Here is a 21583-nt window from a genome sequence, read left to right on the forward strand (position 1 = left end):
ATAGAGTAGAGCCTCTCGTACTTGACTAGAAAGAGGTCATTGGAGACCTTGGTGGAAAGCAGTTTCAGTGGAGTGGAAAGGGCAAAAACTAAGTGGGTGGAGAGCAAGGGCAGAGTTGTAGATGGAGCATTCAGTAATTCTGTAGATGGTGCATTAAGAGGAAGTTGGGTCAAGGGAGGATTTTTCAGATTTTGGGGAGGCTATAAGAAGCTTCTATTCTGAGTGGAGAAAAAACTCTCTCATCAGGTTGAGGAAAACTATGAGGGAGTGAGTGGAGCAATGGGAGTCATAAGACAAATGAGGCTTGTGCTGCTACTAGGGTATGTGGAGGGAAGGAAATGAGAGCATTCACTGTCACTGAGCATAGGGAGTGATTGAGATGGTCATGTCACATCTTGTCTATCTTCACTTTGAATTGCCAGCTCCGTATAGCAGGAAGTCACCAGACAGACCTTGAAAAGTCACTCGATGTAGCTGTTGAAGGAGTCAAAAATGTCACTGAACAACATTTCCAGAGAATTCAACACACACACACCACATATACAGGCGAGTATAATCACAAAATCATTGACAAGCAGCTCAATAGTGTTAATAAAATCCATTCCATGCTCCTCTTACTATATTCTGCTGCAATTACAACAGTACACAATCATCATCAGAGGGTGCACTCTGCTTATTGGGAAGGAAACCTCAGCCCTCTGCTCATTGGGAAGGGCGCTCTGTATACTGCAGCACTGGTTGGCTGGGGTAGGTTAATTTCAGCTGAGCCTCCCTTTCTTGCCATCCTGGATTTGAGCTGACAGGTTAGTGAAAGGGAGAGCTCAGAACCAGGGGGAAGAGGGCATTCGCCTGACCTGAGCTCAGTGCTGCAGGGAACCAAGAAAGTAGATTTAAAAACAAAAATCTGCTAGCCAGACCCCTTCCCCCTGTTTCCAGGGTTTCATTTCTGAAAACAGCTGGGCAGTTAACCCCAGGCCAACCCAAGGGAAGGAGTAAAGGGGAACTGAAATCAAATTAGCTCCATCTTTGACCCTGTAGTAACGGCTTCAATCCTAGAGGCACAGTGCCTCCCCTGCCTCATTGGGGCACATGGCCCTGTCTCATTCCATCAGTGTGGCTCTCCTTGCTAGCTAACCTGCCTCCCCGGCCCTGCCTACTTTGTTAGCCTTCTTTCCCTGCATTACAGGGTGTGCTATCTACTGTGGAGCAGCAAGCAAGAACACATTTGGGTAAAAACAAGCCCTGGCTAATGCGCTGCTCTCTCCAAAGTGCACCTGGCTTTAATTACCCTCCACAAACTTCTTTTCCTTGCCTGCAGATTATAGTGATCTTAGCCCAAGAAGCCTTGGAATGCGATTCTTTCCGAGGACATGCTCAATTGAGACGTAATGACGTTGACTTGGTGTGCAACAGAATGTAGTAAGAAGGGCATGGAATGGATTTTATTAATACTGTTGAGCTGCTTGTGAATGATTTTGTGGCTATACCTATTGGTGACTTCTTTCTCTGAATGTCACTGTAATTGGCAGTGAAAGTCGCTAGATTTGTCACTGGTCACTTTGACACTTATTTTCTTGCTCGGGAAACCAAAAAGTCACTAAATCTAGTGACAGTTGCTAAGTTGGACACACTGCTTTGAGTTAGTTAGCTAAAAGGGTTTCATGAATTAAATAGAAAACTTAAGTGTCTTGTACTGACAGAGGATTTGTGAAAGCAAACCAAAACAGAAGATTCCTAAAATAATCCAGTTAGTGTTGTTAGATAGCATGGCATTGTGTAGAGCTCAACTCTTAACTGTTTGAAATCTTCTAAATCTAGAATAGTGTGTATATTTTTTTTATGTGAAGGGTAGAGCCCATAAAGGTGTTAGGAATATGCTTGCAAGATAATATTTCTGTAAACAGATTTTAAATGCTCTAAGTTGACTTCTCTGTTTAATACCTTGTAACAGGAAGTGGATTTGATCAGGGGTCAGGTGCAGCAGCTCATCTCCCTGCCAATGTGGATGGGCCTACAACATGTAAGTATTTTATCACAAAAAATGGCAAAACACCTTCCAAAGAGTGCACAAGGCTTTAAGTATGAAATGTCCATTAACTTTAATGGAAGACACATACTTTAAAATCCTATGCAATGCTTTCAAAAAGAAACTCCTTTACGTTTGCCAGAATGTTCTCTTTACTTGACCTACCACATCTTTTTACAAAAATTAGTTTAATTGTATTTTAGGCGGCAGGGATAGCAATTTATTGCAGTTAAGGTTTCCTAATACTTTCCATTATGAGACCTGTTTTTGGTTGTTTGTAACTTTGTCAAACTTTAACCAGTCGGGTTGAGAGATCTTCCATGCCAGGTGTCTTATTAATAATAATAATTTTTAAATTCAGCAAAAACAAATCAACTGTTTCTCAGAACAAGCTCAGGGAAAAATGCATTGTTTTGACCATTTTAAAACATTCTTGTAATCATATGAGAAACTCTAGCACCTCCATGCTTTGGAACAGGGACATGAAATTTGTCAGGGGAGATCACCCTGGTGTCAGGAATGTGCTTTCTGCTGTCCCTGTGAAAAGGGCTCAGATCTGGCCAAGTTATGAACCTTGGAGAAAATCTCAGTTTACATGTGCTCAGTACCTGTTACTGTGCCTGCTAAATTCTCTGTAGACTCCATCTGTATGGAGCATGCTCCAGCTCTAGGCTGCACCTGTAGGGGCTAAGAAGGACCTTCCTTGCAGTTGCTTTGTCTGGCAGCCAGGGGGCCACTGTGGCAACAGGAACTGTAAGGAGAGAGAATGTCTCCTGTGTTGTTAATGCTCCCCTGCTGGCATTGACTGGAATGCAGCCTGACTAGAATGTAGGGGGGGTGGTGGTGGTGGTGGGGTGGTGATCGAGACTAGTGGATAGAGCTGATGAAGAGAGTAAGAATTGAGTTAGGGATTGCGATATGGAGCTGAGTTGGGGGAGCTGGGTCTGGAATCAGGAACCAAGATGTGTATGTTTGTGGTGGGGACTGGAACTGGTGTGAGGAGCTGTGAGGTGACAGGGAGACGTGGATAAGGACTCACTGGAGGGGCTAGGGACAGAAGGGTTTGTAAGCATTAGATACCCTATCCTCAGAATCTGGAATAGAACCTAAGACTCCTGGGTCTCTGTTCCACTGCTGTCAGCAGGTAGCCCTGAAACACACTGGCAAAGTGCGTACCTAATCTCCCTATAGTGGCTGGTTCACACAGATGATGATGATGATGATAACCTATATACTATCTGACAGGTTTCAGAGTAGCAGCCGTGTTAGTCTGTATCTGCAAAAAGAAAAGGAGTACTTGTGGCACCTTCGAGACTAACAGATTTATTTGAGCATAAGCTTTCGTGAGCTACAGCTGAAGTGAGCTGTAGCTCATGAAAGTTTTAACAAATTTATTTGAGCATAGTCTCTAAGGTGCCACAAGTATTCCTTTTCTATATACTATCTGTTAACTTAAATGGCACAGTTCTGTGCCCTGTGTCCAAAGATTCTAACCATACTGATGAACCATGTTGGAGTCAGTGAGCTTCCACATGATGAAATTTCTCTTTTCAGTTTGCATTTTTTTAAAAACCTAGGAAATTGCATGCAAAACCACCCTCTATATAATTGCAAAGTGAAGAATTCAGAAGTTAGGATAAGTCTGAATTAAGGTGGCCCATAAAATCTTAAATTAGCCCCCTTGTGTGTATGAATTATGGTAGTCCATGATCACGTACTATTTTTCCATAGGGGAAACTTTACTTCTGGCATTTCTTAACTTTTGAGTGCTTGATTTTGCAACCGTAATGATTTTTTAATATACTGAGTTAATGTGTATTACATACCTATGTCATTTTGTGAGAGAAATGCAGTATTAACTAAAATCTTTTTGGGGTGTCCAAATGAGTTATTTCTAATTATTATAGCTAAGGATAGCATGATCATTCACTTTTATGTTCCTGTATGCTTCAATTGATCCTTGCACAACTTAACTTTCTTTAATGAGCTTCTAGTACATTATGTCTCTAGTAATGAATGGTCTGTGATGGCTTATACTTGATCTATTTCTTTTTTTGTCTTTCCCAGGGAAAAAGTATTATTTGTGTATTTTGAAAAATTTTGTTTTTAGAGACAAGGAAAGTTAATATACAGTAGAGTATGGTGTTTTATTTTTTTCTTAATACAAATAATTGAAAATAACCACACAAAAGGAAGGAAATTCACTAAACAAGACATTACTACCTGGTGTGACAGGGTCGGGCCAGATGGCTACAGGAGAGTAATAGAAGGCAGATATATTAGCCCCTGGCTAAGTAGGTCCCTTTTCCATGGGTAAGGTAACAGGGAAGGTTCCAGAACAATCGGGAACCTTCTGAAGACAATTAAGACAGGCTGATTAGAACACCTGCAGCCAATCAAGAAGCTGTTAGAATCAATTAAGGCAGGCTAATCAGCATACCTGGGTTTAAAAAGGAGCTCATTTCAGTTTGTGGTGCGCGTGTGAGGAGTTGGGAGCAAGAGGCACTAGGAGCTGAGAGTGAGAACGCAGACTGTTGGAGGACTGAGGTGTACAAGCATTATCAGACACCAGGAGGAAGGTCCTATGGTGAGGATAAAGAAGGTGTTGGGAGGAGGCCATGGGGAAGTAGCCCAGGGAGTTGTAGCTGTCGCACAGCTGTTCCAGGAGGCACTCTAGACAGCTTCATTCCACAGGGCCCTGGGCTGGAACCCAGAGTAGTGGGCGGGCCCGGGTTCCCCCCAAATCCTCCCAACTCCTGGTCAGGCACAGGAGGAGTCGACCTGGACTGTGGGTTCAGTAAAACGGCCAAGCTGAGGGCTGCCGTCAAGCTCCAAGGCGAGCAAATCCGCCAGTAAGCACAAGACCCACCAAGGTAGAGGAGGAACTTGGTCACACTGGTTATTAATTCATAAACCAAAAATACTCTGTGGGCTTCACTACTGCAGATCTTGCGATTAAGTCAATAAAAAGTAACCAGATTTTCAGTGAGGTTTTCTGTTGTTGTTTTCTAAAAATGTTTTTATCCCAGGATGTGAATATTGGAAGATGATTCTTTTCTAAAGACTCTCAGCAGACCATCTAGGTCTGACTAATCAGTAGATTATTAATTCGTGCAATGTGTCTCTACCATGAAGTGTTATAACCTTGATTGTATGAGGTACTACTTGAGAATAGGTTTGGGGAAACCTGATCATGTTATTGGATGGCTAGTTTTAAATTTTTATTTGTGCATGGTGCTACAGTTTTTTCCCCCTTTCCTCCTCACTAAATTTTTATCCTGTATAATGAAAGGGAGTTCATAATTGTTTTTGGTGGCTAAATACCATTTCACCTTTTCAGGCACGTCTGGAACAAGAACTGAAAAAGACACCAAAGCTTAGAAAATTTTGGAATCTGATCAAGAAGAATGATGAGAAAATGGATGAAAAGACACGAATGCAGTATGTTATAAAAACATTTTTTTATATTAAATTCAAAGCATGTAATGTATTGCTAGTGGTTCAGTTTAGTATTCCTGAGATAAATCTGTTTGAATTAAATAGATCTTAGAGTGACAGAAATCAGCAGTTGATAGTGCACTGCTTCTGGACACAGCGTTATAGAACAACATTCCAGCAGATTATCCCATGTGAAATGCTTATAGGGGTTATATATTGACTCATCGCCAATTAATCAACAGATTAACCAGATCTTGAAAAAATCTATATGATGAAAACCGAAAAAGAACATTTAACATTCCATATAATTGATGAATAAATATTTCCCTTTCTCACAGATGTTAGAAATTATTGAAGCCTTATTGCTTACACTTAATGATGTATTTTGAAGAAGTTTATGTATCTCTTACCCAGCAATATTAACTGTTCCAAACACTTACATTCTGCTGTGCATAAGATGCAGCATACATCTGTGATGCATCAGTAGTTACCTGCTGTCTGCATTGCGATCACTTACTGGTACTTTCTTTGACTCGATGGTAAAGTGGTAATCAGTGAGTGAGTTCTTTGCAGTAAAGTTACAAATGCTGGCTATGCTAACTGGTAAGTCACTTTGATTGGTGATAAGAGAAAATGATTGCTGACAAAAAATATCTTGGTTTTGCTGCTTCTGTTTAAAAATGATGCGGAAGAGTTAAGGTACAATTTCAAAGTTCCCAGAAACAATTCTAGTAAAATAAACCTACCCTGGATATAAATTACATTCAGTTTACAACCTCTTATGCTAATAAGGAATGTAACATACTTCTAGGCAGCATTTATGAAATATTAATGCTTTGATCCTATGTCTGATTTTTAGGGCATATCGAGAGAGAAGATTTCTTTCACAGCTCATCCAGAAATTTATCTGTGTTCTAAAATCAATACCCCACTCAGGTAACTTTGTGTGCATGCATGTATATAATATGTGTGTATTTTTTCAGGTATCATTTAGAAGCTCCTATGGTGCTAAACCAACTATTAAGGCCACAATCCTTCCGTCAGATCCAATAGGTTTGGGCATTTACTTCAGTGAGAAATTGTGTGGATATAGGATCTGCCTGCATGGATCTGTTTTCGGGGGGGTTTAAATCTCTATATTTTTTTAAAATAAAATAAATTGGAATGCTACTTTACAGAGTTTCTTCTCGGTTGTAATAATATAAGAATGGTCATGCATGGTCAGACCAATGGTCCATCTAACCTAGTATCTTGTCTTCTGACATTGGCAGTGCCAGAAGCTTCAGAGGGAACAAAGTCCCCAGTTCAGCAAAGCGCTTAGACATGTGCTGAAGTTCATCACTGTTCAACAAAGGATTTATGTCCCATTGACAACAGAATTTAAGCAAATACTTAAGTCCCACATTCAGCAAAGAACTTAAGTCCACAACATTAACCTGCACTCCCAGTATTGTGGGGTTACAGTAAGGAGAACAAAAACATATATGAAAAGTGGGGTTTCATGTGTCTTCAGCAGAAAATTGGTCTGACAAGAAAATATGCATGCCTGATTTTGAAGGAAAATGTATTCGTACAGGAAGCAGTGTTAAACCTGCAATAAAGGCTATTACTACAATTTCAGCATCAGCTTAGGCTATAGCTCCTTCAGGACCCCTGTTCTTAGTTTTGGAAAATGTTAGCTTGTAGTAATGCATTAGGTTGCTATAAGACCAAAATTCCTAGCATCTGGAAGATACTAGAAAACTGGATATTCATTAATGTAGACCCAGTACCCTCCTCACTGGTGTGATTCTAAGAGTCTCCCCACAGGCCTGTTTGAGGCTCCTGTATGACTGCTCTGCTCATGCCTCCTTCATCTGGGTCAGTGTAACCCTTAGTGAATCATCTTGTAAAGCAGCAGGGAAAGTGGAAAAGATACTTCCTAAATCACTAACATCGACATCTGTCAGGGCTCATCTCTCTTCCCTGTAATAATAAAATAAAATAAAAAAAAAAAGTCAAAGCTATTTCATTTGAGAATTTATTTTTAGAAAGATTAGTCTTGGCCCCCTTTTTGGCCCACTTCTCCATGCCCTTATTCCCTTTTTATATTGGAGCCTTGTGATTGGTTTTATTTGTTTGAGTTTTGAGTTATAGTGGTTTATTATATTTTTAATTGTATTTTAATTATATTTTTATCTTGTGCTTATCTTGTATATTTTTATCTTAATACCTTAGCAGGAGAAGCTTTATTTAAATAAAACCTTGATTCACAGCTGTGCTATAGACTTGCTGTGTGACCTTGTGTGTGTCGCTTAAGGCTGTTTTCTGCACCAATCTAGAGTAATCAAGCTTGATGCAGGGGGATTCCGTGAGGGCTGGGGAAAAGGATCTTCCGCTATACAGTCCAAGCTGTGGCTGCTGCTGCTGCCATTTCCATTCCAATGTCCTTGGTTTGTCAAGGGGCAAAATCTGTTGGATTTGTATAGTAGTGGATCCATTGACTTTGATCCTCCCTGGCCAACTGCTGTCAACCTCCAAACCTAGCTGCTATGCAGAGCCATTGGTAATCCTCTTGAAGCAGGGTTCCAGAATGTCCCCAATCCTGTGCATGCTTCTGTACCCTCCGTGCACTGGATTCACACCGCTTTTCTTACCTACATGTGCTGGTTTATGGAAATGCAGTTGTATTATTTGATGAGTGCATTGCCACAGTATGCATATGTTTATTATACAGTCAGGCTAGGGGAAAGGACTTAAAGGTGACTGGTCCAAGGATAACTTGCATCTCAAATTTAATTATCAAACAAAATATTTTCTCCAAGTGAAATCTAGTTTCTTGTTTTGCTGTCCTTTATTACTTCTGAATGTTAATTATGCCCTATATTGGATAGCCAAAGTTTGCTTGCAGGCACTGGGAAGCCCCATGGGGGCTCTGTGTTAAAGTTGAGTAGACTTGCTAGATGTGAACAGCAGGTCTTTCAGCCCAGGAGTCTTAAGAGGATAACTGTTTTGCTGCTTATTGTTTGTTCTTCCTCTACTTCCTAGTGTGACTCAGAGTCTTAGGATCCATAATTGAGCTCTAATAGGTAATTCCAAAAATCAGAACTGAGTGCTTTGAAATTGTAAAGTCCTTTTATTAAAAAAAAAAAAAACGTCACGGCCAAGAATTTTTAAAGTGACTAGTGACTTTAGGAGCCTCAATTTTGCATGCTCAGGTTTGAGATATTGTAGAGGCCTAATTTTTGGAGAGTGGGTGATCAGCATTTTGGGAAAATCTGGTCCCTTCATGGTGTGTTAGATTGGCCAATCTTAAATTGAGGCACTCAAACTCACTAGTTATTTCTGAATATCTTGGCCTCTGACTTCTTTACATCTGAAAATCTGTTTTGGTTTTGGGGGAGCATTTCAGAATAATGAAAGAGTGAGCTAATAATTTTATTAATCTAATACAGATTAAATGCTAAGAAACATTAATGTTTGCAGTGTTGTTGTAGCCATGTTGCTCCCTGGATATTAGAGAGAAGAGGTGGGTGAGGTAATAGAGATGTTACCTCACCCACCTTGTGTCTCTAAGAAATGTTAATGTTAATTATTGGCTAATAGCTGTGTTGCTGTGGGAGCTTCAGCTTTTTAGCTCTTGTTTAAATGTGAAATATTTTTAATTTTTGAAGTGTGGTGGAACAATGATGTTGAATAAATGATGAGTTGCAGAGATGTTTTGTTTTTTGTGCCTAGGTCCTCTTTCCATGGACAAAGTTCATTACTGTGAAAGATTCATCGAACTCATGATAGATCTAGAGGTAAGATAGTGTCTCTCCAAAGCATTTGCTTTTGGAGAGAACATACTGAATATTTTCTGAACATGTACTGCTCATTTACCTCTAACTGTACACAGATTAGTCCAGATGGAAATGGGTTCAATCTCCATGTCTGGAGGAAACAAAATTTTCTAATGTATTACTAAATCTGGCTGTAAAAAGCCTAGCGTGTGTCGTCCTGTGCACTGACACAGACTTGCCAAACCAGACCTCTTCACGCAGTAATCCACAGTTTGCACTGGTGAAGCATATCCCCAGTTTAAAATGGGGTAAGCTGCACCCATGCAAACAGTGGCTTTGCCTGCCTGCCTATAGTTAGGGGTTTGCCCCATGGCAGCTGCACAGGCGACTGATCATTGATGACTATAAGCAGGGCAGATTGCCAGTGTGTGCAAGTTTTGAACTTAAACTGCCCAAAACAAGTAGACAGTGATTGGAGCAGAGGCAATAATTCTGCAAAACAACAAGAATGTTCAAAGGTTTGGATCCATTACAAGAGCTGTGCTCTTAATGTACCTTGGGCCATCTGAAACATTTTGGATTGCCAATTGCAGCCTCAGAAAGCACAGAGAATTCCTTTAAAAAAAAAAAAAAAAAAAGGCTGCCTGAAATGCTGTACAACAAGACTTCAAAATCAGTGAGAAGTTTGCAAGCACTGATTTAGAAACTTCAATCTGCAACTGATGTGTGAAACCAATGAGTCTTTTTGGAAGAGGTATTGACTGCATCTATTAACACCGTGATTAAATGATGATTCATTAAATTGCAGTGGTCATGGCACTAGAGCAGTGGTCTCCAACCTTTTTACGCCCAAATTCACTGATTGAATTTAAAGGCAATACAGGATCTACCCCGCCCCTTCCCAGATTCCACACCCCATCCCCGAGGCCCCACTCCACTCACTCCATTCCCAGCCCCCCCCCCCCCCCCGGCCGCTTGCTCTACCCCACCCTCACTCACTTTCACCAGGCTGGGGTAGGGGGGTTGGGTGCAGGCTCAGGGCTGGGGCCGAGGGGTTTGCAGTGTGGGTGTGGGATCTGGGCTGAGCCTGGTGCAGGGGCAGTGAGGGATGCAAGCTCTGGGAGGGAGTTTGGGTGCAGGAGTGGGCTCTGGGCTGGGGAAGAGTATTCGGGTGCAGGAGGGGGTGTGGGCTCTGGGAGGGAGTTTGGGTGCAGGAGCGGGCTGCAGGCTGGGGTAGAGTGTTGGGGTACAAGGTGCTGGCTCTGGGAGCGGGCTCAGGGCTGGGGTTTGGGGTGTAGGAGGGGGTGCTGGCTCCGGGATGGGGCTCAGAGCTGTGGGTTGGGGTGCAGCCTCCCTCTGGGCAGCACTTACCTCCGGTGCCTCCTGGTTGGTGGCACAGAGTGGCTGCTGCCAAGGCAGGCTTCCTGCTTACTCTGGCCCCACGCCGCTCCAGGAAGGGGCCAACGTGCCCCTGCGGCCCCTGGGTGGGGGCGGGGAGCATGTGGCTCCGTGTGCTGCCCCTCTCTGCAAGCACCGCTCTCACAGCTCCCATTGGCCACAGCTCCCCGTTCTTGATCAATGGGAGCTGCGGAGGCAGTGCTTGCAGGCAGGAGCAGTGTGCGGAGGGAGACCCCTACCCCTCCACCCCTGGGACTGCGCTGGCCGCTTCCGGGAGCGGTGTGGGGCCGGCAGGGAGCCCGCCATAGCGGCAGCTATGCTGCACCACCGGTATGAGCAAAGATGAACAGACACCTGGTGCTGAAGTCAATGGAAGTTTTGCAATTGACTGACTTGAATGGGGTTAGGACTTTCACTTCAATATCTGCTGTGTTCATGAAAGCTTGATAGGCAGAGAAAAACACTGCTTTGTCACAGAACCTTTCCTTGGATGGGATTACAGTTGGCTTGGTTTCCCTCACTGGTTGTAATAGGAAAATGTTGTATATTGATCTTTCTGTGGATACTGCTTAATAGCAACCCCGATATTAACAACTTCTGGTTAATAGCAACATTTTGCTGGGAACCGGCCCATCATTGACTTTAATGGGATTTGGATTTTGGCAATAGCATGTCACTTATTGAGAACTCTTTTTTGGAAGATATGCGTCTACTGCAGGCAGGTTTGTAGGGCTGCAGCCAGGGAAGGAAGCTCTGGGATGTGCCTTCACTGGCTGCAGCCCCTCAAACCTTCCTGCACTTGCGGACTACACAGGAAGTAAGTGGCTGGGATTCCTGCATCCCGGCCCAAAGGGGGACCCCCTGTTGGAATCCGAGCTGGGAGGGAAGGCTATGGGCAGGGCAGCAGTTCAGATGCCTGGGCTTTCCATGGGAAGTGGTGGTCCAGGGGGGCCCACAGAGGTGTATGGTGCATATCTCTGCTCTCGTCCTGCCCACGTCCCAGTGCTTCCTTCCTTGCCTGTAGCCCCACAAACCTGCCTTCTGCTTATTGGCAACTGCTGGATAATGACAACTTTTTGCTGTCAACTGAGGGGTTTGCTAATAAGTAGCATTTACTGTAGTGTGAAGTTCACAATGTCCTTTTTTTTTTTTTTTTTTTTTTTTTTTTACCATCTGTATGCTGTTTCAGAATGTAGCTAGCAAAGGGATACCTTGGTTAACTGTAGGAGGGAAATTCAGAGGAAAATTCTAATTGTAAATTCCTTTAATTTTTAGTTTTACTTATAATTTTTATGCCTCTATCAATGTATTTATAGTCTTAGCAAATTAACTAATTATCATTTGAGCTATCAAAAAAAGCCATGATTTACTCTATTACTACAGCCAAATTACTTCAGAAATTAAGACTTTTTTGTTTTCCTGCCACAAAAGCAGTACAGTGTATTGTAAAACAACCCAGGGGGGCAGTGAGGTTCTATAAAATATGATCTCTGCAAGTACTGGAGGTGTGACATTCTTCTGGGTTTCTCTAGTTCAGCTACTTTGAAAATTAAAAGGCATTAGTTCACACATCAGTGATGCTGATATAGTTTCACTATAAATAGTAGGTTTATTTTAAATTACTTCAACTTCATTAAACTCTGTAAAGATCATGATGGTGGCACTTACAGAAACCATAAGTACAGGTGATTTAGTGTTTGATACAGTAATATAAGTGTTAACTCGCCGTTTGCTAAACACCCTAGTTTCCTAGGATCATAGCAGTTAGTAACAAAAGACTAATTAGATCATCCAGGCCACCCCTTTGAAAGTACAGGGCACTGTCCCCGGAGAGAGGACATTTTTATTAAAGCTAATGTTTAAAATCAAGTTTATACACGTTAAGAAGGAGGGTACTGTACATCTGGGGTCAGGCTTGAGTTATGAGAGATACATTCATAATACATAACCAGCATAGACCCAGATTGGGGTACAATGCTGGATCTTAGCCAAAAGGCCAAGAAGCAGTAAATTTAGTGTCTGCTATCTCTACTATGTGTATTATTACAGGAGAGTTCGAGTTCAAATAGTTTGTGAAGCTTGCTGTACTGCTTGGAACGGGCGAACTAGAAACTAGCTATAAAAAGCCATCATGTTCTTTCTTCTCTGTAGCATGTCCCATGTGAATGGAGTATTTTTATATACATTTTAGGTCTCTCTTGCCTCTGCCTCCCGCAGGGCATTTCATATTAAATTACGTCCATTACAGTTGAATCTAAGTTACTTGGCCATTCTGCCACTTGCAAATGAGATGTTTTTGAAGGAAACTGTGGTGGTTTGACTGATGGCTTGTGTGTGTGTGTGTGTGTGTGTGTGTGTGTGTGACTATGAATGACAGTTATTACTTACTGCACTGACATACTGTTTCCTCCACCCCCCTCCCCCCCCAATTCTGATTACTTAGTGGTGGTAACTACATTCTGGCTGCTTCAATTCTATCTCTATTTTCAATTGAGTATGGTATTCTTCATTTCTTGTCCTAAATTGTTACCTAATATGTGCTGTTGAACAGCTGCAATAATATACAAAAATAATATCTGTATTTCAGTGGTGGGAGTGAAGTCATTTCTCTCTTTTCCCTTACATCAGGAAAGATTTTAATAAGGCTTAAATAGTTTAATGTGTGAAAAATTCTGAGATCCATTGTTTTCAGTAAACTTTAATGGAATGATTATCATCTTATTATAGTTAGCGAAGTACATTTACTGATATTGGTGTCATGAGAAATACAAGTCTTGAATAGTATTTAAATTTAAAAATAAAATATGCACACAATATAAGGGAATGACTCAGCTTTTACACTTTTAAAAAATGCTCTCAAAAAAGCCTCTTTGCATTGTACAACAGTTATGAAGGTCAAGGATATCGTTAATAAAATAATTGCTTCTTTGTCCTGCTAATCAAACACAAAATACAAATAAACAAATCAAATACACCTCAATAGTGAGATGTGCATTCTGAGGCCCTGATCCTGTAAAAGGCTCCACCCTCATGGATTCATATACCTGCACAAAATCCACTCACTTAAACAGGAGTCAGCACAGGTGAATTGCATGCTAGTATAGATGTCTCTGGGAAGATTCTCTTTTATGTAAATAACCATCACCATCTGTTGATGCAGGACTGTCGTGACCCGCCATCTTGAAATGCAGAGAAGAGATATATGGAAAGCCATGGGTTTCAAAATCATGTATGTTAAGACTACTACTAATGCCAAGTTATTTATTCTAGGCCTTGCTTCCCACACGGCGGTGGTTTAATACAGTATTAGATGACTCCCACCTTGTTGTTCATTGTTACCTCTCTAGCCTTGCTAAAAGGGAAAAGGAGGGCCATCTCTTCTGCCAGGTGAGTTTTGATCTTACTGAAGAGAGCGCTTCAGTTCTGAAGCAGCTCAAAATATTTGCTGCCTCTTCTCATGTTATCTCTTTGTCTGCTGAAAATGATTACTTTGTGTCACTTTTTTTTGGAAATAAACTAAAAATTGGATTATTATTGAATAGACTTTGTGCACAGATTTATTTTAAATTCTCAAAACATTATTTTTGCATTACCTATGTATGTGTGTGTTTTATATCCTTGTCTCTGTTTTGAGCAGTTTTTAAAATAGTCTACACAACATTCACCCAATGTGTCCTAACACAGATAAAACAAAAATCAGTTTAAATCTTTTGCTGTATTTGTGACCTCAAATTTTCTTCTGCCCAGCTCAGTCCTCCCCAGAAGCCATAGGAAATGAATGGTTTATGTAGCATGCCCTGAAGTTCAACAGTTTAGGCTACTTTAGACCAAAGGTAGGTGTCAGCTGAATGGGATGAGGGCAGTCTGGCCTAGTGGCTGGAGGGGCAGCAGGCCTAGCAGCTGGAGCCAAAGCCAAGGGTAAAACCGGAAGGCAGAAACTGGGTACCAGACCCAAGAGTTGAACTGTAGTCCATAATCAGGAACAGGAGCTGAGGGTCAAACTGGAGGTCAGGAATTGTAGTGAGCAGGGTATCAGCCAGGAGGGTTTCAAGGCAGGGGCAGGACAGAAGAAAGGCTGAGTGTAAGGTAGGAGTGGGCACAGTGGTGGGTATGAGCATTGAGAAGCTAGTGAGCTGCTGCTGCTGGCTTAAGAGTTGGCCTGCTGGCCTTTGCAGCCAATCAGGTTGTGTAACTAGTCAGGCCACCAGCTGCAGGCTGCCTGTACTGATGAGGCTGGGTGGAGACTAGCTCTGCTGCAGGCCCTGATTCCAGATAGCTCGGGAGTGAATTCTAAAACTGACAAGGCTTCATGAACATCCTACTAAATTTGACATTAAAAGAAAAGAAGGGCGGCAGTTAGAATAATGTGATTCTAATGGGCTGACAAGGTCTTAGCAGTTAATATTTCACAAACTGGTAGTTGTCAATGTTTTACACCATGAGAAAGCTGGTAAAGAAAACATTTCTAAATTTAATAGGCTAGCAGCTGTTAAAATCAATTCCAACTTGAAATGAAAAAGGACCTGGTAACCAGAATGATGTGAATTTTTTTCTGCTCAGGTCCTTTATCTTGAAGTCTGTCAAAGCTAGAAAGGCTTGAGTCCTCTTGATATATTTTGATACGGTCTCCCACAGTATTCTTGCCAGCAAGTTAAAGAAGTATGGGCTGGATGAATGGACTGTAAGGTGGATAGAAAGCTGGTTAGATCGTCGGACCCGACGGATAGTGATCAATGGCTCCATGTCTAGTTGGCAGCCAGTATCAAGCGTAGTGCCCCAAGGGTCGGTCCTGGGGCCGTTAAGTTCAATATCTTCATTAATGATCTGGAGGTTGGCATGGACTGCACCCTCAACAAGTTTGCAGATGACACTAAACTGGGAGGAGTGGTATGTACGCTGGAAGGTAGGGACAGGATACAGAGGGCCCTAGACAAATTAGAGGATTGGACCAAAAGAAATCTGATGAGGTTCAACAAGGACAAGTGCAGAGTCCTGCACTTAGGAGGGAAGAATCCCGTGCACCGCTACAGACTAGGGACCAAATGGCTAGGCAGTAGTTCTGCAGAAAAGGACCTAGGGGTTACAGAGGATGAGAAGCTGGATATAAGTCAACAATGTACCCTTGTTGCCAAGAAGGCTAACAGCATTTTGGGTTGTATAGGTAGGGGCATTGCCAGCAGTTTGAGGGACGTGATCGTTCCCCTCTATTCGACATTGGTAAGGCCTCATCTGGAGTACTGTGTCCAGTTTTGGGCCCCACACTTCAAGAAGGATGTGGAAAAATTGGAAAACATCCAGTGGAGGGCAACAAAAATGATTAGGGGACTGGAACACATGACTTATGAGGAGAGGCTGAGGGAGTTGGGATTGTTTAATCTGCGGAAGAGAAGAATGAGGCAGGATTTGATAGCTGCTTTCAACTGCCTGAAAGGGGGTTCCAAAATGGATGGATCTAAACTGTTCTCAGTGGTAGCAGATGACAAAACAAGGAGTAATGGTCTCAATTTGCAGTGGGAGAGGTTTAGGTTGGATATTAGGAAAAAGTTTTTCGCTATAGGGATGGTGAAGCACTGGAATGTGTTACCTAGGGAGGTGGTGGAATCTTCTTCCTTAGAGGTTTTTAAGGTCAGGCTTGACAAAGCCCTGGCTGGGATGATTTAGTTGGGGATTGGTCCTGCTTTGAGCAGGGGGTTGGACTAGACCTCCTGAAGTCCCTTCCAATCCTGATATTCTATGATATTCTATTTTCAGGACCAGTATCTGTAGCAATTGTCCTGGACCACTCAAAGGAGAGTGAACTTTGATCCTCTCATTTTCAGCTGGATTACCTTGCCTTCATAGCAAATTCCATTTGTTACCTGGATGTATCCAGATATAGTCTTTCTGCTGATAGGAGGAGCTTTGCCCTCCAGAGGTGCTGTATGGGGTTTACATTCTTTTTAAAGAAAGGTGCCTTCTGTGGCCAAAACAGGCTAGCCGGTAACCCCTTAGTATATAGCAGTACAGTCAGTGTGCCAGGCCTCTGTATCTATGCAAACAGTGTGCCAGCAGTTTCAAGAAGTTCTTGCTTATTTTAATCTCATTTAATTTTCTTTCTTTACTATAGGGGTGGTTATGATCCCAGTGCAGCATTCAAAAATTAATTCTACTTTTTCATTATGATACTATTGAAGCAACCCTACGAGATTATACCTCATCACTTCATGGCAGATGATTACGTTTTTATCTTTTTCACTTGTTATGCATGTATTGCAGGCACTAGAACTTCACTTTATGTACTTGAAGTTATTTGTTGTTAAGATGTTCTCTGCAGCTTTATCTCATGGCAGTTAAGCTAAATTCCCTATGTAACTAGTCTCAACTTCAACTATTGGCAGCTCCTATGAAAATTTCCTTGATAAAAAGCTAATCAATAATTATTTTAGTCTCTTAAGAGATCACTTCCATAGTATACCTTTATTTTGTGGTTGGAACTGTAGCCTTTGAATTGCTATGAGATATATTGTCACTTTTGAAGTTAATTGTGCATACATGTAGAACATTGCATTGTACATGTATCAAGTGATATTTGAATAGTTCATTTTTATTTGCATGTATAGCCTTTTACAAGAATTCGTATGAATGGCATTCAGTGTAATGTGTCTGTGGCCATGTGGATGTAAATTCAATATAGGGGTGTCTATATGAAATATTTTACAACTCTCTGCATACAGAGATAGGTATTATGGACATTGCTAGGACTTTCTTAAACTGTAGATAGAATCTCATTTAAAATTTGTTTGTTTAAATGATAGAATCTCATTTAAAATTAGCCAAGTTATTTTTGGCTAATGCACAAAACATATAAATGATCAGTCCATGCATATTTCTCTGTCTAGATTATTGGTACCTTGGTAAGATATATATTATACAGGGGTGCCTGAAGTTCAGATGTTAGGTTCCATCTCTTTTTGTTCAAGGTTTTATATGGTAGTTGCTGATCCCATTCTGATATGTCACTAATTTACATGTATCGTGTTTCAGCTTTTAGACATGCTTAAATTCTACACCGGCTTTGAAATTAATGACCAGACTGGGAATGCTTTGACAGAAAATGAGATGACTACAATTCACTATGATAGAATTACTTCCTTACAGGTAGGCAAACACTGGGTTTCATTTTTAATATATTTTTTTAAATATAAGTTGCAAATAAGATGGTGATTCTGGTCTTTCCAAAAGGAAACATCTTGCTTTTTTCTGCTGTATTAAAGGAATGGTGCTAGTCTTTCAGTTCCTAACTTTGCATAGCTTCGTTCAAAAATATTCTGAAGAACTTCATATAACACACACTTTGAATTGCATGAGCAGATAAAAGAGCAATTAGCCTGTGTGTATGTGCAGAGAATCTAACTATAGTGACAGTCAATATTAGTAAGTTTATTATCTGCTTCAGCAAAACAATACCACCTCCAATTTTGATCTTGTCAACTCATTAACTAAAAAGGGTCAGTCTCCATAAGACTTATTTGTGTGGGAAACCTAGGTGCAGGAGGAAGTGGTATTGGTTATGCAATAGATGTCACTTTTCCCCAGAAGAAGTACTCAGCATACTGCTGCTAATAGTGCTGTCTTTCAGGTGAGATATAAACCACATCCTCACTACCTGTGGTTATTATGGGACTTTTCACAAAAGCGTTATGCATGTTTCACATGATGCTAATTAGGACTGTGAAGAGATTTCTTTTTGGGTTTTCACAGCAGTTTTGAATTGCACCTCTGGAGGTTCACTGAAATTTTCATGTCTTTTAAAGTTCAGAACTAGATGAACTTTGGTGAGTGAAATCCCGGAGTTTCACAACCTTGTCAGTCTCTACCAAAATTTCATTACTGCCAATTAGGAGGCTATTGTAATGCCAAAACATCTAGTGTTTATCAGACATGTTAGAAAAATAAATACATCTCAGAAGAACAAGAATTGTAAGTCACATTTACTAAGCAGAAAAACAGTTGCTTTTTCATTATTTTTACTCCAATAGTGCCCACTCTGTGCTAGGTGCTGCACAGAGGAAGGTGGAGTTCTTACATGTTCATGTTCACGGTCTTTTATTATTAAACTCTTGTCAGAGCAATCCTCCCCCCCCCCCCCCCGAAAACGTCAATTTAACCTCTCATTAAATTTGGGGGGGGCTTTTCTAGAGAGCAGCTTTTGCACATTTCCCGGAACTATACGATTTTGCACTTTCAAATGTGGCAGCAGTGGACACTCGTGGTTCATTGGAAAAACTGTGTGGACCCCTGAGGTAAGCCATAAAGATGGAAATTCAGTTCTTCTGTTTCAAGTTTATATCTCTCCATTGTTTGTTACTAGTCTTCTAGCCTTTTTATGTATATTGTAGTAATACATGTGTAATGCTGTAATTAAATGTGACATTGCAAATTATGACTCCTGGTTTGAAGAAGACATTTGGGGTTGGGACTCTTGGGTTCTGCTTCTGAATTGCTGGGTAACCTTGGGCAAATCATTTGTGCTTCAGTTTATTCATTTGTGGAACCTAGTACATAGACTACTTGCCACATCTGGGTGTGGTGACGTTTAATTTATTATTGCTGGGTTGCTACTTTCTGCTTGTAAAATGCATCTTTCCCTTAATTCTGATCTCTGGGTAGAGTGAAAGAAACACCATCGATTTGAAATCTAGTCATTTTAAAAGTAGAAGAGTTAATAGTTTTTGGAACTATACATGCCCCTGAGTCGTCCTGCCATTTTTTATGGCTTTACAATAATTCAGGTTTTCCTGATGATATTTTCAAAATGTTTTTCTTTACTTATTGCTGCATCAAAGACCCACAGAAATCACTGGGGGAATTTGAGTTGGAGCCACTCCTTCTCCCAAAGTTCTGCCAAGTGCATAAAATAAAGAAACAGGAAAAAATATAAATGCTTTTCACTAATCTTAGTTACAGTTCAAACATTTTCATACAAGTAACATATATATTTGCTGTAGTTACAATAGTTATTCTGTAAGTTGACTGGGTGTGCCTTTATGCCTGCTATTATAACAATTCTTAATGCAGTTCTGGGATCTCTGATACTATAGGATAGGTTAAACTGCTTTCTTTCTGCCTGTCTTGTCATTCTGTAAATTTTCTGTAAATTTAGTCATAGTAAAACTAACAAAAACAATAGCCGTGAACAAAAAACCATCTTCTCTTGAACTATTTGTTAGAATTGGCTTTTTCCTGTTCAAACATAATAGCCTCATCCTGAAAAATGGAGACCTTTTCTAGACTAACGTTTAAAAGTGTGATATTAGTACGTATTAGCTAACATGCAAACACATTTTAAAAGTTTAATGTGGACAGGTACTCTGCCTTTAACACACAGACTCTACCCTAGGCTTTAGCTTGACCACTTTAGCAAATATTAAAGGCAGCGTGTCTTGTCTGTTCAAATATATGTGAATATATATGGAAATGAAAATCTTAGCTGGAGGTTCTGATTATGTTCCCTATTTTTGTATCTGAATTCTTTATGAATGGTGTGCTGTATCTGTTGTTATTTCTTAGTCACTTTCTGTGGTGTAAATGTTGTGCTGATTTCCTCTAGGCAATTACCAGGTAAAGCAACTGAATAAAAACTTTACGTAACTTTTAAGACTCTCTAAGGTTTTTTCTTGATTGTGTTACCTGAACTGTAAAACTATCAAATCTTCATTTTTTTTTTTTTAACAGCAGTTTTTATAAAATCTAAAAAATCACTCAGTGGCTTTTGTATTTCCTCCCTCCCCCCATATTATGCAGCCCAAACACACTCCACCAGGTGGCATCATACCTCTGCTTGTTACCGGCTCTACCTGAAGGGGAAGATACAGGCTATGACAAAGAATTTCTGCTAGAATTACTGGTAAAGCACACACATGCTAATTACATTTATCACCTATGTTTTTTCTCGCAAGAAGGCTTGTGTTCACTTCCTAAAATTGAATAAAATCACAGCAATTGCAGCTCTAATGCTGCCAACCACATGATGGCTTTCACAGTTAGGAGTGCCTTATGAACTACAGCAGTATGATGACTGAGTGAGTTGGAAACAGATGTGAATTCAAATCTAGTAATGACTAATCTTCAAACAGGGAAAAAGATGATTTAGGAAATATGGCTCCTCTGGGAAAGTGGTGGTGTGTCTGAACAGTGGCAACTTTAGAGGACTGTTGCTTAAGCTCCACATGTCATGAAAGTTGTTACAGCATGTGTAGATGCTTGCATTATACCTGCCTCCTTAGTTATTTAGACCTGTTTAAAATATAATTAGGCTGTGATTTTTTTTTTCCAGTGCTGTCTAGAGGGATGTAGACATTCCGTTCCCATAAATTAAAGTGAGAATTGAGCATTCAGATCCCATAGGCAGGTTTGAAAATCTCCACAGGAGTATAGAAATGGGGGGGAAAATTCACTTGAGTAGATATTGATCTGAGCAAGGAACTCTAACCTGTGTTGTAATGATGGGACGCTTCTCAACATATCCATTGTTCCATCTCCTCTTCGAAGGCTGCCTTTTCTGTAGCTGATCATATTTTAAAATTATTTGGAATATTTTCTTGATATTGTATGAGCAGTTTTAAGTCAGATTGTGAACTGATCCCCCTAATACAAAGCCTATTCAAACAGGATGCAGTGGTATCAGATACATTTTTCTGTTTAGGCACTGGATATAAATATTTATTGCTGGGTGTAAAGTATCAGACTTAACTACTATAGGTAAACATTGGTGTTCAGAAAAAATATAGTGAAAATTTGTTTCGTCTTCAGTTTAGATTTTAACCTTGTGAGGGAAATTTGACTACATATTTTCAGCCATTTCATACCTTTTTGGTGCTGTTTAAAACTACTGAAAACAAATTATGCCATTTTTAATGGGGAAAGAGAACCTTTCTTCTCCTGTGTTTTCAAAGAGTAATGTTAAAAGTAGGACATCCAG

General features: G+C 40.7%; 1 protein-coding gene across 2 annotated transcripts in view; it reads left to right on the forward strand.

The window, feature by feature from the left end:
* Nucleotides 1-21583, forward strand: part of AQR (aquarius intron-binding spliceosomal factor) — a 112909-nt gene that overhangs the window by 14537 nt on the left and 76789 nt on the right. For both annotated transcript variants that reach the window (XM_074955777.1, XM_074955776.1), the window contains exons 7-14: nucleotides 1952-2020; nucleotides 5367-5467; nucleotides 6324-6400; nucleotides 9182-9246; nucleotides 13894-14010; nucleotides 17647-17760; nucleotides 18802-18905; nucleotides 20407-20509. In XM_074955777.1, coding sequence (XP_074811878.1) covers nucleotides 1952-2020; nucleotides 5367-5467; nucleotides 6324-6400; nucleotides 9182-9246; nucleotides 13894-14010; nucleotides 17647-17760; nucleotides 18802-18905; nucleotides 20407-20509 — 750 coding nt within the window. The remainder of the gene's footprint in view (nucleotides 1-1951; nucleotides 2021-5366; nucleotides 5468-6323; nucleotides 6401-9181; nucleotides 9247-13893; nucleotides 14011-17646; nucleotides 17761-18801; nucleotides 18906-20406; nucleotides 20510-21583) is intronic.

This window comes from Natator depressus, chromosome 6 (assembly GCF_965152275.1).
Source record: "Natator depressus isolate rNatDep1 chromosome 6, rNatDep2.hap1, whole genome shotgun sequence".
Taxonomy (NCBI): Eukaryota; Metazoa; Chordata; order Testudines; family Cheloniidae; genus Natator; species Natator depressus.